This window comes from Pinus tabuliformis, chromosome J, assembly GCF_031772625.1.
Source record: "Pinus tabuliformis cultivar Carrire ecotype Pingquan chromosome J, CPIR1, whole genome shotgun sequence".
Taxonomy (NCBI): domain Eukaryota; kingdom Viridiplantae; phylum Streptophyta; class Pinopsida; order Pinales; family Pinaceae; genus Pinus; species Pinus tabuliformis.
This window is the reverse complement of record NC_142295.1, coordinates 1,198,888,570-1,198,908,931: the sequence shown is the minus strand read 5'-3', so window position 1 is coordinate 1,198,908,931 and position 20,362 is coordinate 1,198,888,570. Positions and strand designations below refer to the sequence as shown.

The 20,362-nt window shown below is 38.1% G+C and overlaps 1 protein-coding gene across 1 annotated transcript; it reads right to left on the bottom strand.

Annotated features, from left to right (window-relative positions):
- Positions 1-1,830: 1,830 nt before the first annotated feature.
- Positions 1,831-2,802, bottom strand: LOC149231419 (transcription termination factor MTERF8, chloroplastic-like). The gene has a single exon (XM_089381634.1). The coding sequence runs from the start codon at positions 2,800-2,802 to the stop codon at positions 1,831-1,833; it is 972 nt and encodes a 323-aa protein (XP_089237760.1).
- Between the last annotated feature and the right edge of the window lie 17,560 nt (positions 2,803-20,362).

The following is a 20,362-nucleotide window of genomic DNA, read 5'->3' as shown; positions in this document are numbered from 1 at the left end:
CTAGAAGGTGATACTATCAGGTGATTTAAATCCAACTAAATTTAGGGGAAATTTGGGAAGAATTCACTAGGCTAGATCATTTTGTTAATTATTTTAATCATATAGTTGAATACGTGGATTTTATTAATGTTGAGTCAATATAGGTATTCCCTACTTCAATGTTATAGTGTAAGTGAACATGAATGAAGATACAATTTGCGAATTGTGATTAGATGAAGAGGAATTGGGATCAATAATATCATGTTGACTTTTTGTAAAATAAATAATGGTGTTATAATTCATTTCATGTTTTGTGAAAGATAATTATAATCTTTCTCTTATATAGGTTATTTAGTTTGATACATGTTATGTTGGATAATGAAGAGATCCATGCTTAGAAAATTCTACTATGAATTCACTACAACCATCTTTTAAAGCTTTTAAGTGCATTGAGGAAGAGATTGTCAAGCCTCTTATTTTAGGTAGTTCTTCAAACAACTAGTTTCCTTGTAACTACATATTTTAAGCATATTCTAACAAGGCATCAGTTTGCCTAGAAAACAATGGAAAATTTTGGCATGATTTTGATAAAAATCTAGCAAAGATTTTTTGAAATCCGAGTTGCAGCTATCAAACTTCAAGATTTTGGTGCCCCAAGGCTTTTTGACGGTGTTGAATCCATTTCCACCATAAAAAATAAGGCTCAAGCACTCTTGTTGAGGGGGATGGTTATGTCCTACATAATTTGTGAAAAATAATTATATACCAAGTGCTAAATTAAAATTAATTTCACAAGTGTTAAATTAAATTAACTAGAATCTCTCAAATCTAACTAAATCTAGTTACCTCTTAAATATATGGAAACATACTCTTTATGTAAAGATGAACTCTACCTAATCATAACCACTATAAACACACATAATACAAATAGGAATTACATATTTCAAAGTTGGAACACATTTGGATACAAAAACTTGTCAAATTTACTTGAAATATTTGACAAACTTAATCATTTAGGTTAAAAATGTTGGGACAAAAACATTTGGTTTAAACTCTCTCAAGGTTTTGGTAAGTCTTAGTGTTTGGAAGGCCATGATCTATTGGAATGCTCTCAACAAGAGGAATTCTCTCACACTTTCAATTGTTTTAAATAAAAAGAACATTGAATGTGTTACGCTACAATAAGTTAAATAATATATGGATGGAATATGTGGAATATTCAAAAACATTTGACATCTAAGAGGTGGAAAAATTATTTAAAATTAGACACAAATACAACGCTATAACTATACCAAATTTGCTCTTAAAAGGTTTACAAGGCTAAGTTTCCATGTAGTTTTGTGTTTTAAAATAATATTATAAATAGCATTGGAGATGTTTAGTATAATGATACAAAACTAAGTTTTAAATTTATTCCTTACTGCAAAAAGTGTCATTATCCCTACTTCTATGTAGCCAAAAAAATTTATAAGCTTGCATGCTGTAGAGAGCTGCACATTTTTACCTCTTACAGATCTACAAGGCACCCAGATGGACAATATAAGGATACTTTAACAATCTTATAAAAACATAATATTACATTAATTATTTGATTTCAAAACTAAATATTTGACTATTCTCCCATATCATGCAAAAAGAGATATATCCAGAATTAAGCTAAAATAAAAAACATTGTTTTCTATTCCAATGTATATGTTCCAGGAAACCCAACTGTGGCATCACACAAATGAATCCGCCATAAAAGACTACAACTGGATTACTCATTTAAAATCATGAATAAAATCTTGAAACATTTTAAGAACAAATTATTCACAAAATTCATCATTTAACTACACATCAATCGAGACACACTCATTGCAGGTCCCCAGCTTTCCCGCCATGGTAAATATCCAGCAGAATTAAAGATTCAGGTTGATTATTCACATATTTATTTAAGAAAACTTTTTCTGTCCGAATAAAAATAGTTGGTAAGTATATCTCTCTTTTGAACTCTTGCACTTGCATGGATTTCAATGCCTCCATTACTTTATACCGAGGAATTATCCTCTTCTCCAAGCTGTACGTAAATAAATTTGGATACTTCACCAAATCATCCAATGAAAGGCCCACAGAATTAACCATAAAATCTCCATTACGCTTCACTTTTTCCACTGAAAGGGCCAATATCTGTGGCTGCCGACGAACTAATCCAGACATTTGTTTTTGCGAGAAACCTAAACATCTCAAACTTTGGAATTTTCGTTCCAATGTTTCTTTCCCTAGTGACGAAATCACGCATACGGCGAGACGAAACAATTTTGATCCCTTCATAAGCCCGAGATTCTCGGCCTGTTTAAAGTGTTCCATAATTTTTTCATCTGCACACCTCAGCAGAATGGGTCGCCTCGCCACTGTTCTATCATCAAAGCCTGATCTTAGAAGAAATGAAGCTCTCGATTTAAGCCTATCTTCGCTGAGATTAAGTATTCTTGCATCTCTAACAACAATTTTGGATATATCTTCTTCTTTCATAATAGTTCTAAGGAAGCTAATCTTAGGCTTCAAATTTTTGTCGCATGTCAGAGCAAGAAACGTAGGGTTATGAAGAACCACCCTTCGAATCTGGGCAGAGGTGGTCAAACCACAACCATGTAACAACTCTAAAGCTTCTTCAATGTTTTGGGTCGATTTTACACGAACTAAGTCATTGCAAAGTCTAAAACATTTTGCGACTTCTTCCTCTGTTAGGCCACATTTGCTGATGAGAAAATCACTTACAACACCTCGCTGTGCTGGAGTCGTGGACGGGATTGCTATTTGGTTACTGAAATTGGCAAATTTCATGGGAAACTTTGCATAAAATGGAAGAGAAGGAAGCAAAGAAATCAAGATCGAGGGGCAGTGGCCTAATAATGGGAGTCGGTTGGTGGCCAATCGTGTCCATATTTTCAACTGAGTAGACATTATCCTCTGAAATGAATGGAGTAAGCGATAGTTAACTTACCTGGAGCGGACGAGCGGAATCGATGACTATGAACCCTGCGCGCAGGTCGGAAGGCGATAATGCTGTGTTCGAGATTCAGGAAGTAGGGTTTAATGAGAAAGTAGGGAGAAAGGGGCAGGCATCGCGACAGAGAGGGTTAGGGTTTAGAGGGGGCGATGGCACTTAATGCTCGGTGAGTATTCTTGGTACTTTTCCTCTAAGCAGGGAAAATGGAAAAGCTTTCACCAGCGTAGTAGCATTTACAACAAAAAAATTTCGCTAAAAACGAAACTAGGTTGGGTGTACAGTTTGAATTTGAGTTTGAGGGACTGACTTATGAGTATGAGTGTGTGTTTCTTCTTAAGAGGTTACATGTTCAAAATTAGATGAGATAGAGTATGTATGTTATTGTAGACTTAACAGTGAAATCCCTGCCGGAGGTAGATCCCTTATCCCACAAACAAGGGAGTCTCATACACCAATTTGGTGTGGCCGTGACCTTAAAATTTGATAATATAAATGTTTGTAAATAGATATTTTATTTTCTCCAGAATCCAAATGTTTAATGGTCATTTAATTATTATTATTTTTTATTTTTATTAAAATTTTGCTATATAATTTATTTTAAGTAAATTTTGAAATTTAATTTTAAATATTTAATATGTTTTTGAAAATTTTATGGAAATTTCGATTTTTTGCTATTTTTATTTTTTTCATTATCTTTAAAAAAAAATTGACACATTCTAATTAAGTGATTAAAATTAATTTATCTGTCTTGACAAGGTTGTGACTTCATTGATTATGCTTCTAATATGACCTAAGCATTATCTAAATCAAAATATTTTGATAACATTAAATATATTTGTTATTGGGTTAAGCGATTTATATGATTATGAGAAATTAGCTTTATACCTATTTGTTTCTGATGTTATTAACTTTATTTGAACGACATAAGGGATGGATTGATGAGCTCTGGAACGCTGCCATGAAACCCTAGCTGTGCCTCGGTGCCTCTGCACCCTTGCTGCTCTGCGGCCCATGACTTTGGGCCCTCTGCCCTCCTTTTCTGCGTTCTTTTTTGAGTTCCTGCGGTTCAGAGTGCTCATCCGCTGTTGGGAGGGACTAGTAAGCCGGGCTCGCCCTCATGGAGGTCCCGAGCTCGCCCCAGGCAAGCCCGCCTTCATCTGCCGAAGCCTTCTCTCAGCTCTTGGCCGGCTTGCCGCAGAAGAAAAAGAGTGAAGCAGCCAAGTTTGTCAAGAGGCTGGAAGACATTCCTGAAATCTCCTTGTCGCCTGAGACCCCGATTCAAGTCGCCCTCTCCTTGGTTGAGCGGGTTGTCGTTGGCCAGTTCACTGGTCTATGGCCTTCTCTTAAGACCATTGAGACCTAGGTTAATAAGAACTGGGCTCCTCTGATCAAGAGCAGCGTCACCTCTTACTTCTTAGGACGAGGGTTCTTCCTCTTCGAATTCATCTCTAAGGACGATAAGGACCTGATCTTTCAGAATGGCCCCTATTTCATGGGCCCCCAGGGCCTGTACCTCAACAGATGGACGCCAGATTTTGACCCTGCAGTAGATGTTCCCACGGCTGTCCCTGTATGGGTCAGACTCCCTAAACTCCCAGTTCATTGCTGGAACTGGGACTCGTTGAAACACATCAGAAACACCCTTGGGAAATTCATAGATAGGGCAAACAGCAAAGATCAATACGACTATGCTCGTATCTGCATAGAAGTAAACCTAGAGGTGGGTCTCCCGAAAGCCATCAAAATCAAAGTAGGAAACTGGACCCATTTGCAAAAGCTGGACTACGAGCAATTGCCTTTCAAATGCCGAAAATGTCATGTCTACGGTCACTTCACCAGAGGATGCCCAACCAATGTGGAACCAGATAAGGGTAAAGAACAAGGTTGGAACCAGGTCAAGCGCATCAGAAAAATCCAAAAGCAGGTTGGTCCAAACGAAATAGGTCCTCAAGCCCCTCCTCAGCAACCCCCTCCTAGAATGGATCAAGAAAATAAATTTTCTCCTCTAAGCTCGCAAATAGAGGAAACTCAAGAACCAAACAATCAAAAATCAACCCCACCCTCTAAAGGCACCCCCTCTTCTCCCAAGGGGGCAAGCCTTGCCGAGAGCTCCAAAGGAAACACTGTTGAAGTAGAGGAAGAAGAGCATGAATCAGATTGCTCAAAGGAAGAAGAAGAAATAGGAGAATCCCAAGCTTCGATAAGGAGATCCACAAGAGGGCGTAAATCAGATTGGGAAAAAAGAGAGCAGGAAACTTTCAAGCATAAGCTCCAAGGTAGCCAACCTACCCTTGAGAAGCTACTAGCATCAAAAGCAAAGATGGCAAGAAACCAACCCCAAAGCTCCAAGGGAGCCAGCTAGAAATACAAATGATGAAGATAGTCTCCTAAAACTATAGAGGTATGGGGAGCAGAATCAAAGAAGAAGCCATCAAAAGTTTAATAAGAACAAAAGCTCCTGACATACTTCTCATCCAGGAGACCAAACTAGAAGACTCTGTCTTCCTTCAGGCAAGTAAGAAACTCTGGAACAAATGTGAGGCGAAAGCAATCTCAGCCCGAGGGGCTTCCAGTGGGTTGGGCACTCTTTGGAATGCTAGCGAATTCTCAGTCATTTTTGAGACCCTCAATACTCATTGGCTGTTTTTATAATTGCAGCACTTAGATTCAAAAGAGATCATCAGTCTCTTCAACGTGTACATCCCTGTGAACGTTGTGGAAAAAAAGGTTTGTTGGGACTCCATTAGAACCCAAGCAGATCTCGTTAATCTTGAGAATACCATCATAGCAGGAGATATTAACCTCACTCTCTTATTAGCAGACAAGAGAGGAGGCGGCATTGTTCGAGATCCGGCAAGGGAATGGGCAAAGGACCTTATGTAGGATTGGGACCTGCTGAACATCAAACCACTCTGGTAAGTACACTTGGACTAATAAAAGAATTGGCCTTGGCCACATTGCTGCCAGATTGGATAGATTCTTACTTCAAAGCTCTTTTCTTCTGCTTGGATTAGAGGCTAGAGTTCATATTCTCCCTTGTAGCACTTCTGATCATAAACCCATCAAGCTGGAATTGGTGTTTCAGCTTGACCTAGGTCCAATTCCCTTCAGATTTAGCCTGCTCTGGGCTAAGGAATCGGACTTCATGCAATTATTTAAGGGCATCTAGATGTAGCCGGTCAAAGGCTCCCCCTTTTTTGGCTAGGAGGAGAAGCTCAGAAGAGTGAAAAGGGCTTTAAAAAGCTGGGCCAAAACTTTGCCCAATCCAGCAAATGAAAGAAAAAATCTCCAACGCATTCTGGAAAATCATCATCTCCAAGCTGAAACAGCTGACATAACTAAAGAGATTCTAGACAAAGAAGCCCAGCTCCAGAAAAACTATCACAAGGCTTGTCTAGCAGAAGAAGAGCACTGGAGACTTAAGTCACGCAACCTTTGGCTTAAAGCAGGGGACAGGAACTCTTCCTTCTTCCATAATCAAGCTCAGGCAAGGAAATGTACCAATTCCATTTTCGAAATCAAAGATGGCACTATTATTCACAAAGACAATGCAAGCATCAAAAAAGCTGCCTCCCTTCACTTTAAAAGCCTATATAGTGAAGATATAAATTTGGACCAAATCTCTAATATGATTGACGTGGTTCCCTCCTTGATTACTGTTGAAATGAATCACCTTCTTGAAGCTACCAAGAATGAAGTCAAGGATGCCCTCTTTGCCATGGACCCATACAAAGCCCCTGGGCCGGATGGATTTATAGCCAGATTCCTCCAATCTTGCTGGCCGATTGTGGAAAAAGATCTATACAAAATGGTTATTAAGTCCCAAGCTTACCAGAAAATCGTAGGCAGCATGAGCTCTGCTTTCCTTGCTCTCATCCCCAAAGAGAAAGGAGCCAACACTTTCAACAGGTTTCGACCGATTTCGCTATGTAATATTGGTTACAAACTGATTACTAAAGTCATCGCTAACAGACTTAAGCTCATCCTCCCCAAAGTCATTCTGGAAAGCCAATGAGGATTCATTCAAGGGAGACAGATAGTGGACAATTTCATTCTGGTCCAAGAGGCAATCCACTCAAGTCTGAGTCACAATGAAAAAGGTATGGTTGTCAAGCTCGATTTAGCAAATGCTTTTGATAGAGTCAAGCATAGTTTTATGCTAAAAGTCTTATAGAAATTTGGATTTGGGGAGAAATTTATAAATTGGATTCGGGCCTGCATCTCGGAGCCTTGGATTGCTCCTTTAGTAAACGACAGAGCTGCTGACTTTTTCAAAGCCATGAGAGGGCTCAGGCAGGGGTGCCCTCTCTCACCCCTTCTATTCGTTCTTCAAGCCTCTGTCCTCAACTTCTATTTAGGAAAAAAAATGATGGACAAGGAAATTTTTGGGCTTTGTATAGCAAGAGGTGTTAAAAACATTAATCATGCCCTCTTTGCGGATGACACCTTGTTATTGGGAGCTGCCTTTGTGCTTATAGCCTCCATATTTAAAGGAGTCTTGGACGAGTTTTGTATGATTTCGGGAAGCAGTATTAACAATGGAAAATGCCATATCTATTGCTGGAACACCACTTCCAGCTTGCTCAACTCCATTTCCAAAAGCTTTGGTTTCCCAGCCTCCTCCAACTGGACTTCCTTCAAGTACCTAGGCCTTCCTGTATTTCTTAAAAGAGCCTTCAACAGAGATTGGCTCCCCTAATTGGAGAAATTCAAGAACAAGTTGCTTGCCTGGGGCTTTTCCTGGCTCAACATTGCTGGTAAGATTAAATCAGTCCTTAACAGTCTTCCCTTATTTCAGTTTCTAGTTCTTCTAGCTCCCTCTGGCATTCTCAGAAAAATGGAGGAGATCATTCGAAAAGAAATTTGGAAGGGGGGCAAGCAAAATGAGAAAAAGATTCCATTAGTCAGCTGGGAATCCATCTCCAAACTGCTCTTGGAAGGAGGCTTGAACTTCAAAAATCTTGGATATCAAAATATCTCTATGGGAGCTAAGATCATTTGGAGAATCATTGCTCCTAACCCTGGCTAGGCACAACTAGCTCTTTGGAAAAAATACTTTAATGGCAAGCACTCCCGCTGTCTAGACCATCCTCTGCCGCTCCTGAATACGCCCTTCCAGAAGCTCTGTACCAAAGCCTATCCGCTTATAAATACTCATGCCTACTGGGTCCCTGACAATGGAAAAAAGATCAACCTTTGGACACACAAAATTATGAACAATGTGCCACTTTGATACTATCGCTCTCTTCAAGCGTTGCGCAGTTGGATAAACGATGCTGGATTGCACTCCCTTTGGGATATCTCAGTCTGGCAGGATTCACGCTGGGCTGGCTGGACTTGAAACGCCCCCAGATTTGTCTATGGAACTCGAGGAACTGCTCTCCAAGCTTCACGGATTAGCTCCAACGTGGATGCTAACCAGGGATTCAAGAGGTTGGGGTGTGTAGGCTGGTGGTTATTCCATTGCTCAAGGATACGCCAAGTTGTGTGAGGGCCCCCATGTGGCCACGAACCCAAAGCAATGGAAAGGGATATGGCATTATCCCTCACTGCCAAAAATCGATTTCTTCAATTGGTTGTTATGCCATTCCAAAATCTTGACAGACAATCATCTTCAGAAGCATGGCTTCTACGACCCTTCAAGGTGCAGACTTTGCAAGGTAAATCAGGAAAGTGTTTCTCATTTGATGCTTGAATGTTCCTTTACATTGCAGATCTGGACCGAGTTGTTGGAAACTTTGAGTTCCAGCTTCGCGTTGCCTTCCTCCACTGCTGATTTTTTTGTCAAATGGCTGCAAAGGTACCTTGGTCCTCCTCCAAAAAACAAAATTATTAGAGTTTCTTGGTTTATTCTCCCTAAAATTACCTGCTAGCAGATTTGGCTTGAGCGAAACAAAAGGATTTTCAGAAATTGCGAACAGGATGTCAAGCTAGTGGTAGTTAAAATTAAATGCCAGTTAAAAGAGTGCCTAAGAGGCCACAAAGATGATTTAAATCTCACCCAGCAAGATAAAAATTGGGGATCCTATCTCGACCTTCAGTTCCAAAAATTGGCAAAGAGTATCTCCCTCCCAAAAGTTTGGCAAATAAAGGCTACAACAAAAGAGTTCCAGGGATGGATTGCAAACCAACAGAGGCATTCTCTATTTTTTGATGGGGCTGCAAAGGGCAATCCTGGAAGAGCTCGTACTGGAGGAGTTATTTTGAATCCAGCTGGTTCTAGGATACACAGTTTTTCCTAGGGTTTGGGCATCGCTTCCAGCATTCAAGCTGAGGCTTTGGCTCTTTTTCAAGGACTCAAGATTTTGAAAGTGCAGAACATCAAGGAGGCTAATGTTATTGGGGACTCTCAGGTTATTATTAACAATATGGTGACTCATTCTAAGCCAATGGACCTAAGGCTAGCAAGGCTGATTCACAGAATTTCAGACCTTGGAGACTCTTTCCAAAACTTGAATTTCTATCATGTGTTGAGAGCCAGCAATAAGGAGGCGGACACTGAAGCTAACAAAGCAACCCTTCTTACGGTTGATGCCCTGCTCATAGGCAGATAGGAAATATGGGAACCAATTCCTTAATTTAGAAAATTTTCATGTTTTATTGCCTTCTGTTAAATCAGTTTGTTTGTATCCAAAAGCTTGGGAAAATCTCTGAAATTGACCGCATAGTAGCAGCAAAAAAGAGATGTGAGCTAAACATAATTGTCACAGTCTTGCAAGGTTGTTCGACATTTCTAGATTTAGACTCACCTTTTGTAATCCGCTCTTTGGCATTAAGGCCAAGTTGCTAATATATCCACTACCCGTTTTTGTAAAAAAAAAAAACTATTTGTTTCTTCAATTTTTTAATTATATGATGTAATTATTCAATTCAAGGAACATATTGATATTTCATTATTTTCTTGATTTAAGTGGAATTTTGAGGCATCATAAGTATCTTAATTATGTTAAAAGGCAGAGATGTTGTAATGTAATGTAAAATTAAAAATTAAATTAATATTAAATAAAAAATTAAATTAAATAAAAAAATTAGCATAATGCAATGTAAACATTTTAACTTAGTCAAAATAAAAATAAAAGTAAAAGTGAAATAAACGAAATAAAAATAACCCATAGTGGGTAGTTCAAATGTCCATCCCAAAAGAGAGTGATGTGATTAATTCGGAAGAGACAATTCTAAACATTATGGATCACAAAACATTTATTCAGAAAGGATAAACCTATAGAAATAAAAATAAAAATGACCCATGGTATTAGGAGTCCATGGTATTCATGCGGAATATAACCTATTTAAAGGGAGAAATTAAATTAGCCTATATCCATTTTAATTGCGGATCTACCAAGGGCAGAGAGGAATCAAATGTCCAGAGATGCAAACCTCTTTTAAAGTGAAAAGAGATTTGGTCCCACCTGGCCCTTGGTAGATCCAAAATTAAGATGGATCTAGGTTTGTATATAGCTAATCATTGAACATGTAGCTCATAGTTTGTAAAAGAAATATCGCCAAGTACAAGCATCGACTATATAGTACCATGTTTATTCTTATCAAATTCACTAGAACTAGTGCGCCTACCTAGGGGATTTAAGCTAGGCCCTCAGTGACTTGGAGGCATGTAAATGCCCAACACCATTGGTGATACCCGTTCAAGTTGTGTATTATCTTTTATATATTATGGATTTAATCAATATTTAACAATTTGTTGATGTTATTATTAAGATATATTGGGAGAGAAATTGCAATAATAAAAATTGCAATGTCGCAATACAGTCATCAAGTAATGCAAAGAACAAAATTTCCTTGCACAAGACTATTATCTAAATAAATTCAACAAATTCCAAATGTTTGAATGGCACGATAATGTGTTATGCATTTATATCTTACAAGAATCTTTCTTGTGAAATTAATTATTTTAAATGGTTGCTCTTGAATTTAATGGAAAAATAAGTTCATGCTTTTAAACTATTTTATATTTGAATATCACGAAATGTCTAATAATAGTAAAATGTTATCTAAAAAATGCACAATTGTTAAATATTATGGCATTATACCTCATTCTTTGTTTGTTCTCATATGAAACAAGTGAAAAATAGAAAAAGGAGATGAATATTGCAAAATATCTAACAATAATGAAACATAATATGTTATGAAGATTGTTAAACTCTTGAATGTCATTGCATTGTACTTCACTTTTCCTTTCTAATATAAAAGCATTTTCAAATAGGAAAAGTGAATTAAACTCACCAATTACATACAAACTTGGAACTATGCATTTATATTGATATTATTTTATTACATCACGACAAAGTAACATCAATAAACGCTACTCCTCCTCCTCTTTAATGATAACATACATTGTTGTTAATATGATAGTTGCAATTCTCCTAGATTTGGGTGCTCTTCTGAACAATGCGCCCTATCAGGTTCTACAAAACAATAATCACGCTAGTAATGAATAGGGTGTCCAAGTGGCAGTCATGCATTGCGGATTTCATTCAAGTGAGCTTTGTCTTAGTTAATTCAAGTTGTCTGGAACATTCCTTTTGAATCCTCCTCGCAATCGGCCTTACATTGGCTCTTATGCTCCTATTCAGATGTATGTCTCAGTCCCTTCATTTCCTCCTTCATTCTATCTTGCAGGAGTCAGGGTTTGATAGAAGCAACATTGTTGTCCATGTCATAATTATTAGAAGCCAATGCTCCAGGTTTAACAACTCTCGGTAGGAAGATATGGTTAGAGAAAGGGGTTGAGCCAGATGAGGAGGTCGAGGATGAGGGTGTCCACCTTGCTCTCCCTAGCATGATGAAAATCTAGAATTGTTTAACCTGAATATACTAGCCCACCTTCGTAGCTTGGGATCCTAAATGGAGGTTGAGGAGTGCAACTGTTTGGATGATGACAATTGGGCAGTTCGAGCTCTGTTAGCGTGCCACCTCTAAACCTTGGAAGAAGCCAGAGGCAAAGTAGAATGAAGAATGGCAGAGATTTTCATTCAATTCAACAACACTCTTCTTATGTTGCGTAATGTATCCAGGGCTATAAGCATTGATTTCCCTCCTATTCCCCTAACTTAAGAAACCACTAGTTGTATGGAAAGAACTGTTGATTTGAATTCCTCCCACTAGCTTGGCTCCCCTCCACTCCCCAATCATCTAGTGACAGACACGAAGGGAAAATATCTTGTGGCCCAAGGCTCCCCTCCCAGCTAGAAGCTTGAATCAAAGGAAGAGAATTAGATGAAGCCTTCCACCAATGTAGCCCAGACCTCTAAAAGTGAATCCTCTCAAGAAGGTTCAAGTCCTATGACTACCTCGCCGTTGAAGAAAATGGAGAAGAAGGCATACCTAGAAATGTTGGAGCATGAGAAGAAGGCACAACAAAGCTCAACAAGCCTCAAGTAGCTCCACAATAAAGCAAGCAACATGACCAGGTTCCCCATTAAGTTTCATTTTCCTTTGTATTTCATCAGATTACACTCTTGTTTAAGTTTCTATGGTCACATCAATAGGCATCCTTTTTGCAGGGCCTTTATCAATTTTGGTAATGCTTTTTTTCATTTTTACATGGCCCATGTTTTTCAACCAGATTTTGCTCATATTGAGGGACCATCTAGTTTCCCCTTCACGGGTAGATGGTCCCTCTCTAGTTATTTTTAGTCCAAAATTAGCACTTTGCAAACTTCTCCTTGTATGAACAGTAGCCTTTACAATTATTCTCATAATGTACTATCATGTAAAATATTTTTGGTAATATAATTTTCTACACTTGCTTACAAAAAAAATATGATAGCTGCAACTAAATGAAGACAGAGACCACAATATAATTAACAATAACATTCAATATATTTCTCATTTTCTATCTTTCCTTGATAATTAGATTAATTTAAGTTACTTTCCATGAGCCATAAATAAAAAATATCAAACTACATGTTTGGTAAATCCTTTGAATTATTATTTACAATAAAAATTCTCTTTTGTTACTAATGTTCAGGCTAAAATTTTGAAATAAGTAATTGACCCTCCAAATATGGCATGATCATTGACAAGTGATTTCGAAATGTACTTACAAAAAAAGAAAAAGAAAAAAAAAACCATAGTTGAAGAGAAGTCTTCCAAGGAAGGAATCATCCATAAAGGAGAAAAGGAAACTACAATGAGGTTTGGCATTGTAGACTAATCAAACTGATTTCTTTCATTAGGAGGAAACATCACATGTCAATTACGTAAGAAAAAAAATAATTTCAAAGAAGTTAGAGAAGGGATGCAAATGACTATAAGAGGGGTTTGTAGAGCACGAAAGACCTAGAAAAAATTCTTAATGATTATGCATTCATTGAATATTGAAGGTGTGGATCGTGCCTTCAAAAAGTCATCCCTAAAAATATTATTTTCAGTATATAATGTAGATATAGTCGTATTGCAAGAAACTATGTGTCTAGGGTCAAAACCTATTGAAGTTCTTTCTTCTTTTTCAAAGGGTTGGAATTTGTGTTCTTTGAACATCGAGGGTCTTTCAAGAGGTCTTGTCTCAAGTCGGAATGCTAGTATTGGTCTAATCTCTATTGTTATATTGAATTCATGTATCTGGTTAGAATGTAAATCAAAAGTGATGGCAAGGTATTTCACTTCAAACCCCGTAAGCTCTCCTTTATTCCAATCAACACAATACACCCAATATTTTATAAAACACAATTATTTTATATAACCAATATCTATAAATAGAATTACATAAATAATCCTCACCACAACTATATTGGTCATTTCTCTGCCCTCTCACACATGTTGAGAAAAGTACTTACATCCATATTTATTCTTGGAGAAAGAAGGATCTAGACTTCCCTTGGGGGAGAGATCTAGAATTCTCTTGAGGAAGGAAAGTTGTAGGATTTCTCAAGGGATTCCTCTCCTTAGTTTTAGAATATAACTAAAGCCCAGAATCTAGTAACTTAAAAGTTAATTTCATGTTTTCTTATGCATGATGATCTTATCCAATTACAAAATTTCCACCTTTTAGTGGCTTGAATCACAAGGTGATTTGACTAGGGAGAGATGCTCCTGCATCAGACTCCCAAGGTACAAAATTCTAGGAGCACCTAATCAGGTATCTTTAATATGTTTAATCTCATATTTGATGTGTTGTTGTCCACATGCTCTATTGAATTGTTTCTTTGCAATTGTTCTCAATCTTCTAGGATACCAAACTTGTTTTGCTCGTTGTCCACTTGTTTTTTTGCATTATTGCTTCACTTCTACATTCCCCTTTTCTATGGTTATTAGTCTTGTTACCTTCTTTATTATTTGTTTATGTAAAACAATTCTCCATGATCATACACCAATGATTAATCATCTCGTTCTTGCTATCATCCTCTACTGTCATACCATCTCTTATATGGTATTCAAGCTTCACATTTGCATCTTGTATAGCCCATTTTAAGACTCCATGTTCTTCATCAATACCATTGGGCATTCTTGGATGTTTTGTGCCCACAATTACTGTGTGGTTTTCTTCAATCTTGTTGTCATCTTCCAAAAATTATGGAAAAGACTTTCCTCTTGTTTTCATCCTATTTTCTGATTTCTTTGTTTCCAATTTATCAAATTTAAAATCAAGAGTCTATTTGCTCTCATTTGATGCTTCTGGCATCATCTCCTCATGTTGATCTAAACTCTCATCCATATCATTAGATTCTCTAAGCATTGGTCCTTGTTCTGGCTCACAAAATTGAATTACTTCCTCTTTCTTGATGGTTCTTTTGAGATTTCTCTTTCTCTTGATAAAAAAATTCATTATATGTATCAACTTTCTTGCATACAACTATACAATAGGCCACTTGACCTTTTTCCTTAATTTAATCCTTCATCTCAAATCTTCTACAATTTTCTTATGTAGCAGCTTCTCTATCACTTTGAGTCATTCCTTCGACTCAGTAATCTCTCTATTTGTAACACCCTCCTCCCACATCTACCCAAGTAACCGGCCAACCGGGGTAAACATGCGACGAGAGGCTACTACGATTTGATTAAAACTCCTATGTGACCTTAAGGAAATGGAATCAACAAAAACACAACATACATAACTTCCACATTAGCTGTAGGACCCCTAAGAATCATCCCAATACTTTAGGTAGCTAGCCCCTGGGTCCCACTCAATTTTTGGATCACATGACCTCTAGATACTCTAATGCTATATGCCTACCAGCGTCCAAGACACTCTAGACGCTCTCATTACAAGACATGCTAGCATCTAGGGACTATTTTGTCCAGTTCTGTGCCAACGTCCCTGGGATTTAAGCCACTTTTCAAGCCCAGAGCCCAAGTCACTGCCCAGAATTGAATGACATCTTCATAATAGTAAAATAGTAGGGAAATAATGATGCAAATTAAAATACTTGAACAAGCCCTTGACCGGACCCCTACTAGCCATGACAAGCATTTCGTCAAACATATCACAAATATGTAATCTACAGGTGTAAACAACATATTTAAGCGTAGGTGTCGGCCGGATAAATCGTTCTTGCGGACAAGACCGATCTCCCTAGTATCTACAGATATCTAGCGACAAGCAAATCTACTTTTCTCTAAATATTGCGATTTATAAATAAAAACCAAGAGGTGTTTTAGACCCTACCTTAAGTCCAACGCTAGTTTGTGGCAGCCACGCTTCGACCGTCCGAACAAGTTTCCTTTAAAGAACCTGCAAACACAAACAAGCACACATCAAATAACACCTGCATAGCTAATATAATAAATCATATTCATCATGATGATCAAGGAATTCATGAAATAAACCATAGAAGACAGCTTATTGAGAAAAATAAACTTGATTGCATTAACTTTGAAAATAAGAAGAACTTTACAACCTTGGTGCCTTGATGTTGTACAAGCTCCTACCAGGGTCCAAGCAAGAATTTCCGCTACTTTGACAAACTTCACACTCTTCCCAATGAGATCAAAAGGTATGTAATCTCTCCTCTCAAGCTCAATTAGGAAGTCTAAATTCCAACAGCATTTACCCTAAAAAATATTCAGCTTTCAACCTCCCTAGTAACCAGCCCAATGCCTCATTTTATAGTGCAGAGGATGGAAGTTACCAGGTCCACCTATGAAGGGATAGAGTCCTCGTTCAAAAGGATAAGCTCCTTACCTCAAGGGGTTAGCTCCTTTAGTTATGGGATGCATAAACCACAAAGGAGCGAACTTGCCACTTCAATATTCCCTCTAGAAGCTTCCAGAAATGACTCAAAGTGAGTTTTTAAGAATCAACTTCCGCCTTTTTGACTTTTACAGGGGTCCGCACCCATTCCTTTGGAGACAGAGCGGGCAGGTCCGTAGGGGACATGACCAGTGGGTGCGGGACCGCAGGCAATGCTAAGAGAAAGTGCGAGCCCAGAGTTTTAGATATTTTTAAGGGCGTTTTCTCATTTTTCAAGGCTTGACATGAAGAACTGAGGTTTAAGACTTGCAAAGGAGGTAAGTATGAGTGGTGATAGACTCACACTGACTGCAGAATGTCATGGTGACAATATTTTCTGTAACAGATTGCCCCCTAAAGTGTGAAGTCTATAATAGATGAGGATTTCATTTGTCATCTAAGAAGAGTGAAGTACTTTATCATTTCGAGGATCATCCTGTGGAGAGCCTGGTTGGAACCTGTAAAAACATTCAATACAGAATATATATATGTGATCATATCATTGCCGAGGTAGGCATTCCCATACTCAGATCAAAACTGACTAGGAAACTAACTAAATTGCTCTGATATAGGAATGATCTTGTAATACATCACAAGTATAGACATATGTAGACACAGTATGGGTGCAGCCATCTGTTTATGAATAGTCTACTATATAATGAATAACAAAATTCCTCGCAGCCTAGATGGTGGAAACTAGATCTAGGGTCTTGATTTCTACTTCTCGAAATAGTACGATTCTATCCATGTGAATGAATGTGTCAAAGTCGAACATGGTAGAAACCACTTGATTACTAGCCATTGATGTAAATTGTTAACAAGTGTGAGAGAAACCACCAGTAATGTCAATGGCTCTCAAAGTACTCAGTACAATCCATGAAATATGAATAGATGAGTTGATGTCGAACATGTCACGGAATCCTTTGATCGAAGGTCAATGATGCAACCTGTTGTCGAAGGCGAGAAACCTGCCATTGAGGCATGTAGATTCCAAGGTACTGACGATTTCTAGATCATCTTTTTAGATAATGAGCTGAAGTCGATAGAAAGCGATCCGTCGTAGGCAAGCCCACAACACGAAATCATAGATCAAGTTTGAAGAAATATATATGCAAGGACTAACTCAAGGATGGTCAAGATGGATGACAGATATTTTGCAGATGAATGGTTTATTTGCACTGACCTCTTGAACACATAACGACACTGCAGATGGTTTGGTGAAAATTGACCCAAAGCTAATACCCAGAAACCGGCTGAAGACTTTCAATATGGTTTGATTAACTGTTAGGCAAAGGATTTCCCAACCCAGGTGAACAAAAAGTGTCATGTTCAAGAGTGGTTGAATGCTTTTCTAGGACGCAAAGTATGACAAATAGGTTCATTTTTCTCTCTTTTCCCCCACCATTTCTGGCAAGTACCTCTTTATTTTTGACAAGCTTGAGGAGGATAACATTTGCTTGGTTATAAGCTCATCCTTCGGATGAGTCCAACTTAGTTTAAAATTCAAACCCTAAGAAGGAGTGGTCCGTTCCTGTTTGTAATTAAACAGGTCCTTTACTATGAAATTTTAATGAGTCTAGTATAGGAGAAACTCGGCGTTTTTCAATTTTAGGGAGTCAGAAGAAAAACTTAAGAAAACTCCATGGTTGTCCTTTTTCGTAAATTTGTGTCTCCCAAGCCCGAAAAAGTATAAAATAATACTTGAGAGAACCACTTGATCATTATGATCAAGGAGTACTTTTCATATTTAGTGGCCTTGATCTGAAAAAAGTAAAAAGGCGATCAAAGACACGTCGTTTTATTTCCAATATCGAACTTGAAACGACAAAAGTTCGGCAATCTTTTCATGTTTATACGGTCAGAAAAAGAGCTGTAAGTGGACCGTCTTTTTAATTGCGCTTTAACGAGCTTAAAAAGAAAAGCTCGACAATCTTTTCATATTTTACAAGTCAGAAAAGAGCTTAAAGAGGACTCCAATGTTTTTGTTGAAAATGACCAATTTTCCCTGAAAAATCCAATATTCTGCACAAAAACTCAAACATTACTCATACCTGTTTAAAATAAATAAAAATGCATCAAAAGTTACCTTTTTAAAGTGAAAAATAAACAAATTAAAAATTCATTTATTCAAAAAAGCTTATAAAAAGGGCTTTTGTAAATTCATTTTTAGCATTTGACATTGGAGTGAGAAAAAAGAGCTTTTGGGTAAGAAAATTCCTGTGAAGATTGCGGAAAATCCGTCCGTTGGAATCGAAAACCGTCACCTCCAGGTAATCCACATCACTTTAATCTTGCATTTCAACCGTTTGAATTTTGTTTTTAGGTTTCTATTTTGATTTTTAGGAAAATTTTATTTTAAAAGACCGCTCGCGGGGGTCCGCAGGCGCAGCATGTGAAACTTGTGGACCCCGACCTTTTCCCACAAAGGAAAGAGCCAGGGGCCTGCACCTGCTGTTTACGCAGAGTGTGGACCTACGCATTGTCCCTAACTTGGAGAGTGCAGACCCTGCGACATAAGTTTTCCAACTTCAATTTTTCAATTTCTTCCCAAAAACTTTGAACTAAAATGTTCTAATCCGCTTTTCTTTCAATGTAGGATATACACAATGCTCAGTTGGCGGGAACAGGAGCACGAAGATGTGGATGCTGCCGCACTTAATCATCAACCTTCAATAGATGCATTGAAGGCATGCGGGCTATTTAAATTCTGGGCCATACCTGGCATGAGGGCCTAAGTAGACTTCTTGCAGTGGCTGGTGGACAGATGGAATATACAGGACCAGTGTTTCATTATTGGTGGCCACCAGCTCAAAATGGAGCCAGAGGACATTTACTTCTTAACTGGTTTGCCTAAGAGAGGTGAATGATTGACTCTATTCGGGACTAGGCCAGGTGGCCAGTCTGTCGATAGTCTTTGGCTAGAGTTTTGTAATGACCAAACAAAGGACAAAGGGATTGATATCAAAACCATCTCCCATCCTGAACTCAAAGTGATTGCATTTACTGTCACCAGACTCTGCGGAAGCGCAGCACTACATGTAGCCACCGGATCCCAAATGCAAATGGTAGTAGACTGTTATCGAGGCACCATCTTCAACTGGTGCAAAGCTGTGTTGGCTAATGTAAAAAGCCAACTGACTAGAGCAAAGAACGAACAACTAAAAAACTTTGGATATGGTTTCTTAGTTGTGAGCTTTGGTCTAGAGAGGGTCCCAATGTTGGTCCCACAGCATCTTTCCATTGGAGCTGGACTTCCCCGAGAGCCCAAACTGATGCGTTGGGTTACAGTTATGGCCCGTCATCCTGAGGAGGGTTTAGAGGTTGTTCGATTTCCTCCTGAGTATTTTCGTTGGTTGGAGAACCAACTTTTTGCAATTCAGGATTTTCCTTATGCTGGGATGGATTATCGTGGTGACCCAGACATGGATCTTCCACTAGGAGAGCAATGGGATGACTCAGGTAAAATCATTCTCAACATTTTCTAATTTAAATTTTTTGTTTTTGTTTTTAAATTGTCCAAAACTGATAGTAAAAAGTTTCAAATGCAGATGTGGGTCCACGACGACCAGCCACTCTCTGGCCCTATGAGAGGAGACACCCAACTGCAGTAGTACCGACCCCACGGGACGAATCTACAGAGACCCTGACCGAATTGGAAAATCATCTAGAGCGTTTGACAGCAGATATTCCAGAGACTAGCATAGATGATATTCCTCTTAGGTTACAATGCTATGTGATTGGGTTCCCTGGACATTTCAGGAGGTTCCTTTGTAGGGTGGCCCAAGCAGTGGTTTCTTATTGTGATCATCACCAGTGATAGGATGATCGACCTTTGTAGACTCATATGACCTTTTGCTTTTTGTATCATCATTTTTGCCGATCATAAGGTGTTTTTCAACCTATGATCGAAGACGATGTATATTTGACACACTTCTATGCTATGCTATATCATTATTACTGGCTATCTTGTAAAACATGTTATGGAATGTTTTTAAATTTACTGTTTGATTATTGCAAATGTCTACTTAACATTCGAGAAGCAATTGCATCTGCTAATGTATTTTTAATATCTTGGAATATGCTGATATTTAATGTAGTCAAAGTCACGTTCTAAGAGACGAACTCTCAAAAATAATCTTAATAACATTAGATTTCTAATGACATAAACTCTATTAAGATGTAATACAATGAGTTCAGAATCTAAC